General features: G+C 43.5%; 1 protein-coding gene across 2 annotated transcripts in view; it reads left to right on the top strand.

The window, feature by feature from the left end:
* Positions 1-7,721: 7,721 nt before the first annotated feature.
* CXADR (CXADR Ig-like cell adhesion molecule) overlaps positions 7,722-13,867 on the top strand; it is a 53,489-nt gene continuing 47,343 nt past the window's right edge. Inside the window, exon 1 of one of the 2 annotated variants that reach the window (XM_030877754.2) lies at positions 7,722-7,881. In XM_030877754.2, the coding sequence (XP_030733614.1) occupies positions 7,839-7,881 (43 nt within the window). In that variant the 5' untranslated portion in view covers positions 7,722-7,838. Of the gene's footprint in view, positions 7,882-8,020; positions 8,079-13,867 lie in introns of those variants that run through there. The other variant, XM_060297888.1, reaches the window with a different exon arrangement.

The following is a 13,867-nucleotide window of genomic DNA, read 5'->3' as shown; positions in this document are numbered from 1 at the left end:
AGCTGAAATTTGATTTAATCCAGAGGTCTCCTAGGGAGGGACACTTGATCTGAAACAGGAAGGGTGACTTCTCCCGCTTGAGAAGGTCAAGTATTCCAGGCAGAGAGAACAGTTTCTGCAAAGTGGCTGTAGCCACAGGGAGATAGGGAGTATGAGATGAGCTTGGAAATGTAGGTAAGAGCTAATCCCATTCATAGTTAAGATGTATCATCTCTGTCATAAACACAGTGGAAGCTCTTGAAGAGCTAACTTTGTTGGGAGGGAATGTGTGCTACTCTGTGCCATTATGGTCTAATCAAAGAGAGGGGAACTTATTCTGAATTCCATCTCTGACTCCTGGAACGCCTTGTTACTACTTTAATGGCTCCATGACTCAAGTTTCTTTGCCTATAACCAGTTTACTTCAGTGTGTGTTGTCTCAAGTGTTGTAGAGATATTTTAAGGAACAATGAGTCATAACTGCTGAGTTCTTTGAACTCCTTGGATGAAAGATGTTATACAGCTTATTAATATAAAGCATTGTTATTACCTATCAGACAGAAAGCTGTCTCCAGCCAAAAAGAAACCAGCAAAATATAAAGTATATGAGGCGCCATCTACTTCTGTAATACTTAAATTTATAATCTAGGTATACATTAAATGGGCTTAATGCTGGGTAGTCTCAGCATCTTTGATCTAAAATTCCCAGAGCACTCTGCAAATATGAAGTCATCTATTCTCAGAACACCAGCCACTATAATTCTTTCTTCCTGAGAGTTATGATAGAGTTCACAAAGTTTACATTCCTTTCTAAAGGTCACCACCTAAGTTAGGGTAAAATTTTCCAAAGAGGAATAAGCTCCTGGTTTATTCTGCCAGTCCTGTTGATTGTTTGTTTGCTTGGGTTTCACTCAAACAAGCAAACAAAAACACCTCAAAGCCAAAATATAAACTATAGAACATGGAGATGAAGGAAGAGCTTTAAAAAAAAACCAAACGAACAATGAACTTTCTCCCCTAGGTAAATATCTTTTCTCTTTCTTATCTTTAGTATAGGGCAATTTAATACTTTATGTATTGTTTTGGCCTAAGAGGAAAAGTAGAGAAAAGGATCTGCAGATGAAGAAACCATAAGGTTAGGGACTTTTGGCAAAAGAAGTGAAATAGAGACAGAGATGAGAAGGAAGTTTGTAAGCTGACTCCTTTTATTTCCTTTCAAAGAAAACCTTTAATATTATTGGTATCTTCATAACAACTTATATTAGAGGTGGAGAGAGGCAGGGAGAGAGAAGCAATGCCCAGTGCCAACTTATCCAGGGCCTGTGAAAATGTTTTTAGTTCTTTTATTTATTTATTTTAAATTTATTTATTTTACTGATTTATTTTTGGCTGTGTTGGGTCTTCGTTGCTGTGCACGAGCTCTCTCTAGTTGTGGCGAGCAGGGGCTACTCTTCATTGTGGTGTGCGTGCTTCTTATTGCAGTGGCTTCTTTTGTTGCAGAGCACGGGTCCTAGGTATGTGGACTTCAGTAGTTGTAGCACACGGGCTCAGTAGTTGTGGCACAGAGGCTTAGTTGCTCCGCGGCATGTGGGATCTTCCCAGACCAGGGATCAAACCCGTGTCCCCTTCATTGGCAGGTGGATTCTTAAGCACTGCACCACCAGGGAAGTCCTCCTTTATCTCTTCTAAATTAGAAGAAATAATGATATGATCTAGCCTGAATTAAATTTGTCTTTATATCAACACAGCCATAAAAGACAATTTTAAATATTTTTTTTATTGGTAGAAGAGGTTCACAAAAGCAAAAATACCCAGGGCCTGTGAAAGTTAGAACGTGGCCTTAGAAATGCCCTAACTTAGATATTTTGAAGAAAAGTTGCTGAAGAAATCCTTAACAAGGATTTACTTTTCTACCCAGACACCAGAGCATCTCACCAAAGGCACTAAGTATAATGTTTTTCAAATGATTCAACAAACTGAATGGAGCCAGCTAAGTGAAAAAATCAGGAGGGCGATCAACAAAGGAAGATGTGGTTTGATTTCTCTATACAGCTAATCTACAAAGGATGGAATTGTTATTATTATTTGTTTTGCGGTACATGGGCCTCTCACCGTTGCGGCCTTTCCCGTTGTGGAGCACAGGCTTCAGACACACAGGCTCCGGACGCGCAGGCTCAGCGGCCATGGCTCACGGGCCCAGCCGCTCCGCGGCATATAGGGATTTTCCCAGACGGGGGCACGAACCCGTGTCCCCTGCATCGGCAGGTGGATTCTCAACCACTGCGCCACCAGGGAAGCCCAGGATTGTTACTTTTTCTAAAAGGGTTATTGAAGTGATCAGAGTGATGAGCCTCATTGAGAATTTATAACTACAAGCCCTTCCTCATGCTAGTTTCTGATCCAAACTTATATTAACTGTGTTATCTGATAAACGTAATGCCCAAAATCATTTTTTAAGTTTCCCTGGATTGGTAGTGCCCCTAAGATCCTGGAAGAAGCTAATACAAATCCTCTCTCAAGGAAAGCACTTAAATCTCTCAAATGATTCACACAGATGAAGTTCCACAAATAACAAGCCTATGATAAAAAATCATCATAAAACATGAAAAAAGAAGCCTAACATGAGCGAGAATCTGCATAAACAACAAAGAAATAAAATGGGACACACAGACTTCAAATAATGTAATTATTGTGCACCTAATCTATATTAAATGTGTTTAATATGCTTAAAGAAATATAAGAGATATTTGGAAGTATGAGTAGGGAACAAATATGAAAAAGATTAGATATCTATAAATGAAAAATGTAGCTGAAATTAAAATCCATTCGGAGAACTGAACAGAAGATTCAACACAACTGAAGAGCAGAGTTATTAACTTGAAGATAAAACTGAAAAAATTACCTGGGATTCAGTTCAGAATATCAAACATATGAAAAATATGAGAATGAGATATGAAGGTTAGAATGAAGAGGTGTAAAATACATCTAATGGGTATCTCAGAGTATGATAAAAGAAAGTGGGAAAAGCAATATTCAGCAAGATTTTGAATACTGAGATTTTTCCAGAATTGGGGGATGGCAGTAATTCTCTCAGGTGCAGGAAATCGTTGGCTGGATAAATAAACAGCAACTCCAAACTAGACACAATTGTAATGAAATTGAATAACAAATCAAAGAGCTCTTAAAAACAGCCAGATTAACTACAAGGATCATTAGATTGACTTCATTAGAGCAGCAAAGGAAGACAATACAGTGGAATAGTATTTTGAAAGAACAGACATTGACAGAACAGACCAGTAAGCCCCAAATTCTATATCAAGAACTCTACCTTTTAAGAATGAAGGCAAAGTAAAGACAGATGTTTTTAGACAAACAGAAACAAAGTTTACCTTAAAGAGACCCTCAGTAAAGGAATTTGTAAAGGACATACTTCTGGAGGAAGGAAAAGAAGTGTTTTGAGATACAAGAAGAAATGGTGAGGAATGTGTAGACTGTTGACGAAAGAAAAACACACAGGGCTTCCCTGGTGGCGCAGTGGTTGAGAATCTGCCTGCCAATGCAGGGGACACGGGTTCGAGCCCTGGTCTGGGAAGATCCCACATGCCGCGGAGCAACTAGGCCCGTGAGCCACAACTACTGAGCCTGCGCGTCGGGAGCCTATGCTCCGCAACAAGAGAGGCCGCGATAGTGAGAGGTCCGCGCACTGCGATGAAGAGTGGCCCCCGCTTGACGCAACTAGAGAAAGCCCTCGCACAGAAACGAAGACCCAACACAGCAAAAATAAATAAATAAATAAATAAAAACCCCCACACAATCTAAAAGTTGTGAATGAAGTTTTATTTGTGGACCTTATGAGGATATAGCCTGGGGAGCAGTCTCTCAGATAGTTACGGGGAACTGCTTTAAAGAGGTAAGGGAGGAGCCAGGATATACATAGGAGTTTTTTGCTAAAAAACAAACAAACAAACACACACACATGTCATCAAACATCAAAGTATTACTGCTAATCACAAAAAACCAGATATCTCGTCAGTGATTTTAGTGCTTTTCTCTATGTGGGAAGATGCAAGAGTCTGGGCTCACTGAAATCATTCCTTAGGCATGCATCTTAACTATCTAGGGCTGGTATCCAAAGTACAGAATGCTTCCTGTTTTTCTCCATCCTGAATTCTCCTCAGGGTGCACTATTGGGTGGGGGAGGGCAGTTGCATTGGTTGATGGCTTGATCCTTGTAGAACTGGAATGGCAGGCAACATTCTTTGTTTATTGGAGTGGCGGGAAACATTCCCTTTCCACAAGACAAATCTAATTAGACACTGGCTATATTTTTTTAAAAAAAAGGCAATGTATAATTATAAGGTCGACAGAACAAAAACAACGGATTACAATAAATTAGGAGAGGGATTTGATAGGGGTTAAACCAGTCTAAGATCCTTGTATTATTCAGGGGAAGAGTAAAGATATCAATTCTCTTCAGACTTTAAAAATTTCAATATTCATGGGAACATTTCACCCCAACTGAGGGCAGATTTTTGAGTAAAGATGGAGAATTAAACACATGCATCTGCCTCTACTCTCCCAAAGAAAACCTCACTAAAATCACAGTAAATAGACTTTAAAAGGCCTCCAGGTATAAGGACAAAGAAGACAGAAGATGAAGTACCAAATGTTTGGAAACTAAAAAGCAGATGGATGAAAGTTTACTGACTGAATGCACTCAAGAAAGTTGAATTCTAGGCCAGCAATGGTCCAAATGAAGCTTCAAATAGTTTCAAAACCGAGCAGGACCCCATGGGGCCCTCCAGGGTACAAATCCTTTCTGTGTCACCCATTTCTTGTTTGTAGTAAATAGGTTTCAATCAGCCTCTTTGACCTTCCCTGAAGTCCAAAGGGCAGGTTCAAACAGTTGCTAATCAGAAAAGTGAGGGAATGCAGAAACAAAGGAAGAGCAATCAAGTAACAACAGCACAGCAATAAAGCAGGATCCTGGTTCCTCCTCAAGGAATATACATAACAATATCTTTGAGTTCTTCTGCAGGAACTAAGGCCCCCCCACCCAGGCGGAGGAAGGTAACTCCAGGCTGAGCACAAGAGTCCTGGAGTACCAAACTGTCACCTCATCACTAACCAATCAGAAGAAAATCTGCACACAGTGGAAGATAACAAAGACTCTGACACCTTCCCCAAATGATTAACTGCAATTAACTCCTCCTTTTTCCCTTTAAAACTTTCATGGTCGAGCAGAGTCTTTGGAGTTGGTTCTTGAATAACTCCACCTGGGGGTCCACCTTCTCCCCAGGTTGCTAGCCTCCTGAATAAAGCAACCTTTCCTTTCCAACCAACACTTGTCTTGGAGTGCTTGGTCCCTAAGAAAGGGCAATTTATTTAATGGTTGCGTGCTATTTGTTACCTTGGTTTGAGGATACTAAACAATCCATAATTTGTACATTCCAGAATTAATGAGATTATCTCATTACAGATTCCAGGAGACATAATTTCCAAGCTGACAACAACAACAAAGACTATTTAAGGTGTCATTAAGAAGTTTCAGACTACTGCATAATTTCAGCTACTGTTTATATGAAATAAGGTACTCATAAGCCAAAGTCTAAAGATGACTTCAATTCAAATAACTTTTTTCCCCAGTTTTAATGTAATTTGTAAAAGAAAAATAGTTCACTAAATAAGATAAACTGCTCCTTTCAAAGTTACGTAAATCTTAGAGATGATAACATTTGAAAAACCTGTGTTCAGTAATCTAAAGAAGTAGAAAACATTAATTTTGTGAAATTTACCTTTACTTGCTAAAAAGCTATATTAAGATGTAATGATTTGTGAGTTATTACACAGATATTTACATACACTTTATTAATATATGAATTAAATATATTCAGTTCAACAAAAAGTGCTAGAGAACCTACTATGGGCTGTGCTCCCAAGAGTAAAAAAGATGAATAATGTGCCTTTTGGCCTTCTAGGAATATTCAGGGTAAGAGAAGTGATTGATAGGTATGAAAATGCCTACCACAGAAGGAGGCAAAATGTAAGGAGTGTAAAACAAAGTACCAAAAGGAAAAGGATTAAGATGAAAATCCTTTTGGGTAATTGCTAAAGATTTCCTCTAGATGACCCCTGAGATGACCCCTGAGGGTGGTGGCCTTCTACTGAAGGAGACACTCAAGGTAGCAACCTGATAACAAAATGTGTGCTGCTTGGAAGTGATTAATACTAGAAGAGTCCTCATAAACAGTCTGAAATAGATATGAACTTTAATACTTAATCTCTTCTAATCTCATAAAATATAATGTGGTATGTAAAATCTCAAGTTCCAAATATTTTATACCTTCAATTATATCCAGTAGAATTCCTGTTTCCTCAACTAATAGGAAGTCCCTAACAGTTACTCTGGACTCTCCTTAGATCAGCCAGGATCCCGCTGGAGACAAGTTAAATCAGGATCGCCGGAGTAGGGGTTCAGGTATTTGTATTTTACAAAAGTTGTCCAGATAATTTTAATGTGCAACCCGGGTTGCAAATCACCTGCCTAAATTGCAGTTGGGCAATTTTGGTCTTCCCGATAACTGGTTTACTTTCTTTGCTAGTTCAATAAATAACAAGAATTTTCCAATAGTATTTTTTATTAGCTTCCACTTTACTGACCACTTACTATGTGCCAGGCACGGTGCCAAGCATACTTTTGTGCATTGTCTCTAATTTTCATAGCTACCCTTGGAGTAGGTGCTGTTTCTAAGTTACTTGCCCAGTTACTACCCCATTTCAGAGCTCAAGAATTTACCCACTGCACAATACTGCTTCTCTCCTCACTAAGACACCAAAGTCTCTCAGCAGATATAAATAAACGTTATCTGGAAAGACCAACGAAGAACAAGTAATGGAGGGCACCAGGAGGCAGAAGCGACATTGCAGGGCTGACCGGGAGATCCTGCGAGATTCAAGATCTCTAATCCCCTGGTCTCCCAGCTACTGCCCGCGCCCGCCCCCCGCCCCAAGCCTTTAACCGTCCCTACTGAGACCCGCTTTTCAACCTCACTAGTCCTTGTTGGCCAATTTCAGAGCTGGAATAACGTTTAAACACAAGGGAGGAAGCCCAATCCGGGTATTTCCCAAATTAGCTTAGTCACTACTGGAGATGGGGAAAAGCCTTCTCTAGCCTTCTTCTACATCAGCCTGAAAGGACTCTACGAGAGGGGAGCAAATGCCAGGGCTGCCCACTTGTCTTCCTCTAGGGCCTTAGGTGGAAGAGCCCGCCGTAGCAGCAAACATCCAGAGATAGGAGGCGTGGCTGGAGGCTCCCACCCCCTACTACCCTGAGGGGAGGGTGGGGTAAGTGCAGGAGGGGCTGACTGCTTTAGTTGCGTTTCAGGGTCCGGGCGCAGGTGGGCGAGATTTGTCCCGTGCCTTGCCTTTAAGCCAGGGTGCGATAGCCGTTTCAGTCGTCTGGGGAGAGGGGCTGGCCCGACCCACGTGCACAAACCCAGTTTAACTGAAGGCATTGAGGGGGGGGATCCGAGTTCAAGCTTGGGGCGAGTGGCTGCCGGCGCACGTCAACGCCCGAGCTCCGCTGGCAGGAGTTCCTTACTCGCGTGGGTCCCAGGGCAGCCCGCCGGGGGCTCCCGGTTGCCATAGCAACCCCACGCGCCTGGCAGGGACGGCGCGCGCCGCGGGGCTTCGCTACTACCGGAAGTGACGTGTTTCACCTGCCGAGCGAGGGCGGGGTGGGACCGGGCTGCGAGGTGCCGCCGCAGCCAGCGGGTCGGGAACGCGCGGGGAGCCGGGTGACTGAGACCCCGGGTAAGAGCCGCCTACCTGCAGTCGTCGCCCACAACTGGGCCGCCACCATGGCGCTTCTGCTGCGCTTCGTGCTCCTGTGCGGAGTCGCGGGTGAGTGGGGGACAGATCGGTCCCTCGGGTCTTTATTGCCTGGCCAACCCTGGGGCGCTCGCTGCCTGCGGCCGCCCGGGAACAATGAGGCTTGGGGGAGGGGGCGGGCGCGATTTGGGGGCGCTGCGGCAGTGGTGGAGGTGCGCGCGGAATTGCACCGGGGTGATTTCGCCGGACCGGGCGCGCGAGCCCCGAAGGTGGGTGGGGCCGCTGGGAAGGGAGCCCTGCGGGGCCGTGGGGTACCGGGGGTGCGTTGGAGTGGGGGACCGAGCCCCGGGATGTGGGGCGGCGGTGGAGAGGACTCCCCGGGCGCGGGTTGGTGGGCGCGGCGTGCCGGCTGCGCCTGGCGTCTCTCCCAGACTATTCTTTGCCGCGGGTGCGGGCTTTGCTTTATTTGCTCTTGCCCTTTCCCTTGTTAGCCGCGGTGTCGTTTCCATCGGGGTTACCCGGTTTCAAAAGCCTTGGGCGGCGAGTTTTCAGGTGTCGAGCAGTCCAAGCCAGGAGACCGAATTACAAACGCCATGATTAAATGGACACTGAGCTTTTCAGTGCCTCAGATCGTCCAACCTACCTCTAGGAAAGAGGCGCTGAACGAACTGTAGGCTGGGCATTCTTGGTCTCATGGAAGAGGCGAGCCCAGGCACGGGCTGTTAACTAGACGGTAACTCGACGAAGTGGACCGTGGAAAATCAGAAGTAGATTCCTGCAAAAATGCAGTATTGATTTCTGCAGTCGCGGGGCAAAGTGCAAAGGAGAAATTAGTAACCTTGGTTTTGAGTTTATAATGTTTTGATTCATTTTGATGATGACTTGTACAGGGAATTTCGAAAGGATTCGCCAAGTAATACATGTTCGACTGCGCCTTTCTCGGGAGGGGTAAAAGGGCATTTAAAACTGCGTGGATATAAGGCATAATCGTTCGATATCTTTAAAAAACTGATTTGTTGCCATGTCCGTGCTTTAACCAACTGATATTGTCTTGTCAAAGTAAGCATTTTAGAACCAAAGGATTCATTAAACCAACCACCACAACAAAAAAATCCATCGGTGGGACCCTAGGAGGCACACTTTGTGTAGCCTCCGGAAGGATAATTTTTTTAAGCGCCCTAGAGCTGGATCGAGTGGCCCTTTCTGTTGGGATGGCTCTCTGCTTCCTGTTGAAATGTTAATTCCATTGTTGGATGCCCCAGCTGTGAGCATTACTCATGGGATCAACATTCTGTTAACAAATCTAATCTTCGATATGAGTCTATAGCATTACCTCCACCTTTTTAATACATATCATTTAGACATGGCTGAAATTTCCAAAGTAAAGCTTCCAGAAAAGCTAAGAGTCAGTAACCATTTTACATGATAACGTTACACCTTGTTTTGGTCAAGGACTAAATTGAAGTAGAAGTTGAGAACATTGTGATCTCTGTGGAAAAAAATGTTTTAGCCTATATCTAGAGCAGAGAAGTGGAAGAACATAAACCATATAGAGGATTCCTCCCCACCCCCAGGGATATCAGGATAATTGTCTGGATTTCATTTTTTTCTGGATGCCTCACTTTGGTAGGCACAATCTCATCCTAGGATATTTTGATACATATAGAGTCATTCTGCTCATAAACTGTACACTATGGTACAGTGAACATCTCTTTAAAGGACTGTTGGCTTCAACTAAACTATTTTACTTCAATTTTCCAGCTTAGGAAACAACTCAAAAACTGTAATTGATGTATGGCTTTGGGTATTTCTTCAGATACTTCTTGACATCTTAGAAATTTATTGCCATGAACTCAGTTTGGGTGGTAACATTATTGGATTCTACAATTGGCAAAACAAGGTGGAGGCTTACATATTAAAAATTGCAGTGCTATTAGTAGATCTTCCTCTAGAACTGTCTCTAGAGGAAGAAATTGCAGTGCTATTAGTAGATCTTCCTCTAGAGCTGTCTCTAGAGGAAGAAATTGCAGTGCTATTAGTAGATCTTCCTCTAGAGCTGTCTCTAGAGGAAGAAATTGCAGTGCTATTAGTAGATCTTCCTCTAGAGCTGTCTCTATGTGGGTTGTAGAGTTTTGTGTTGTACTCTGGTTGATGATGGAACATTTTTTGATGCGTTTTTATTGCCTACCTAGTAGCAAGTCGTACCGCTAGTAATAGTAGTGTCAGTAGTGGTAGAGCAGTAGCAGAAGTAAAAATAAAGCCTTGATTATGCAGTTATTTTTTAAAATATATATATTTATTTTTGGCTGCGTTGGGTCCTCATTGCTGCGCGCGGGCTTTCTCTAGTTGTGGCGAGCAGGGGCTACTCTTCGTTGCGGTGGCTTCTCTTGTTGCGGGGCATGGGCTCTAGGCACGCGGGCTCAGTTGTTGTGGCACACGGGCCCTAGAGTGCAGGCTCAGTAGTTGTGGCGCACGGGCTTAGTTGCTCTACGGCATATGGGATCTTCCTGGACCAAGGCTCGAACCTGTGTCCCCTGCATTGGCAGGCGGATTCTTAACCACTGCGCCAACAGGGATGTCCCTGATTACTCAGTTATTAAATGCCAGGCACTGTTCTAAGGGCTTTACATACACTCATTTAATGTACCTTGCAGCCCTAGAGGATATATATGTATTATAATGATCCCTACTGTACAAGTGGAGAAACTGAGGCATGAAGTGGTTGTATAACTTTACTCGCCAAGGTCACAAATTTCCTTCTGAATCCCTGCTCTTATCACTATGCTGCCACTTTCCTCTTTGATTACCTCTAATCGACATCTTAAATTTGTATCACTGGTTACTGTCATTTATTAAGAACCTGCTGTTGGTTTGACCCTGTGCCAAGTACTGAAGGCTTTTATTATTAGCCTTTTAATTTCTTGATCTTAGTTGAATATTTTCAGTCTCTCTGCGAGCACAAGGATCCAGGGCTTAGACTGGTGTTGTAAGCTTAAATGGCCCATGACCCAGCAGCATCATTGTCACCTAGGGATGACAGTGTTAAAGTTTGGGGTGCTGCTCTGCTTTTCACAGTGTCAATATGAGTGAAAGCAAAGTACTGGCCAGTGATTCTGGTCTCCAAACCACTTGTTAGCCATGCAGTGGCAGCAGGACCCTGTTCTCTGTGCTTCAGTTGCTGCTTGTGTCAAGAACGGGAATCCCACTATATCAGTTGATATAGTGGGAAATGTTTATTGTTTTGCTTTACCTGGTGTTTTTTCCTTTACTTGAAAAAATGAAGATTATTAGATGTGAACTTTATCCCCTCCATATGCCTCTCTCTTAATACATTCCTGTCATTATACCACCACCAGGGCAAAAGTTGCCCTTTTCCAAGGCAACCCACCCAACATTGGCTCATTACCCTATCTGTTGTGGGGGTTTCCATAAAATTACCCAATATATCTCATTGCACTAGGTCAGAGGGCAGGGGCATTACCTGTGCTGCTGTTCATTGTTACAGTCCCGGTGTTAGCTTGTGGCACCTGGCAGACAGCAAGTGTTCAGCAAATGTTGCACGGCTGAACGTTTTCAGCCTCTTTGCCAATAGGCCTATGTATATGATATGGCTCTCATCAGTTATATCTCTTTCCCTTCTCATCCAATAAAGATGGTCCTCCACTAGTGATCATTCCACTAGCCTTACTTCATTCCATTGTTAGAAGTTAAGCCTCTGCTTTATCTCTGACCTCATTATTCTGTCTCACTCACCTGCTTCAGTTGCCAAAGGTATCAATAACCACGTGCCAAATCCATTTATTTCTTTAGAGCTCCTTGACACCTATTAACCTGCCCTTCACTACCTTCTTCAATAGGTCCCTTAAATGCCAGCCTCCCCCATGATTTAACCCATAGCCCTCTTCTCAGTCTCCATCTTAAACCTGGGTGACTTCATCTGTCCATCACTGTACACTCAGAATTGTTGCTAGTGACAAAAATGTTGGCAACTCACCTCTCCTTTGAATTCTGGGCCACTATTTCCAGCTGCCTAACATTCAGCATCCCATCTGAATGCACTTGAGTACCTCAGACTCTGTAGGTCCTCAACTGAACTTACCATTAATTAACTGATTAAACGATCCAGTCGTTCAAATATCTATGGCCTACCGTATACTATGGCTGTGCTAGATGCCCCTACAATAGTGCAGGCGTTTGCAAGGTGCAAAAGGTTTGGTGGAACGTTCCCAGCAGATGGAGATCTGAAAGGGTATAATGTGCCTTGGGTTCAGTGCGTATAAGGCATCTAACTAACACTTCTCTTTTTGATGTGCACCTGAGTCATTATGAGGGCATGTGGGGTGGAGCTTGAGAGTTTACATTTTAACAGGTTCCACATGATGTCACTGCTGAGTACACTTTGAGTGGACAGAGACCCAGAGACTGTGCCGAGAGCTTAGGAGACAATCCCCCAAGACTGGCACTGAGAAGCTTGTGGAGGTGTTAAAGAAGTGAGGTTATACACTGAGATTTATTCTCTTGAATTGTGTAGAACTCTGCAGCAGTTCTGGAGGCAGGTAGGACCAATAGATCTAACGCATTAATCCATCTGGGATGACCTGGACACAAGCAGTCCCTGTTGAAATACAGCAGAGTGGTGCTGGGCTTCCTGTTTCATCTGAAAATTGTTCTGAGGGAGATGCAGAGGAACCTGGTATCTGGTTGATTGAATGAGTGGCAAGAAAAAGTTGGAGGGAGCCAGTAAGATTTCTGGCTTGAGTGAATGATCATGTCGCTAATCTATAGGGAGTAAAGAAAGGAGAAGCAAGTTTTAGGGAGATGACAGTGAGCTTTGGACAAGTTGTATTTGTGGTGCTTGAGGGGAATGGAAGTGAAAAATACCCAGTAGGAAGACTTAAGCAAAGGACTGGATCTCAGGAGAGAGGCAAAGATGGGTGATACAGAATTGAGCATCACTGCTGATAGGTGGCATCTGTGTCTGGTTAACCAGGAAAAGCAGGTAGGACTAGAAAAGAAGGTGAAATGTGATACTGGGGAACATCAACATCTAATAAGTAATCAGGAGGTGAGGAACCGGGGACAGTAAGGAGTGATGGAGAGTGCAGGGGAACTAGAGGATGAGGGTGTCCCAGAAACTGACGAAGAAATGAGGCCAGTGGGTCTTACATTAGGAGATTATTGAGAACATTTTGGAAGTGATCGAATCCAGAGGGAGGACAGTACCTGTACTGAGAGTAAAGCTAGATTTTAAGAGATTGAGGAGAGGGCGTCAGGTAAGTAGAGAATAAGAGATTGCTTTGCACTTGCAGCTGGTTTAGTGCATGTTGCACGTATGGCCTTCATTCCAGGGGACAGGAGCAGACTCCATGGGAGAAGGTAGAAGCCAGAAGATAAGAACTCTAACTTCTGTGTGTGTGTGTGTGTGTGTTTATTGAAGTTTAGTTGATTAACAATGTTTCAGGTGTACAGCAAAGTGATTCAGTGTGTGTGTGTGTGTATATATACGCACACACACACTTTCTCAGATTCTTTTACATTATAGGTTATTACAAGGTACCGAATACAGTTCCCCGTGCTATACAGTAGGTCTTCATTGTTCATCTAGAACTCTTCACTTCCCAACCTCCCAGACATAGAACCTTGCTCACATGATCATTCTTCTTTAAAACAGTGTATTCCTCTTTACACTCATTCCGGGACTCTGAACCCTTTGGCTTCCCAGGGGATGTCACTGTCTCATCCCATCTCTTATGTAGGGATCCCATCAACTTTAAAAAAACTTAAATATCCCTCCGGACATGGCTTCAACCCTTATATCCCTCTTTCAGCACTGCCTGTCTCTCCTTTTCTCCACCGGATTTCTTGAAGGAGTGGATTTGTTGACTCCATTATTTTCCTTCATATCCATCAATTCTTCCACCCTTTGCAATCTGATTTTCACCCCACTCTACTCCTGTGAAACTGCAGTGGCCGCTGTGGCTGCATCCAGTGGACATGTCACACCTTCAACCTCTTAAACCTCTTAGCGAGAATGGCTCTATTGACTAATCTCTTTCCT

Source organism: Globicephala melas, chromosome 4 (assembly GCF_963455315.2).
Source record: "Globicephala melas chromosome 4, mGloMel1.2, whole genome shotgun sequence".
In the NCBI taxonomy this organism is placed as follows: domain Eukaryota; kingdom Metazoa; phylum Chordata; class Mammalia; order Artiodactyla; family Delphinidae; genus Globicephala; species Globicephala melas.
Note: the sequence above shows the minus strand (reverse complement) of the source record. Positions and strands in the feature narration are given on the sequence as shown.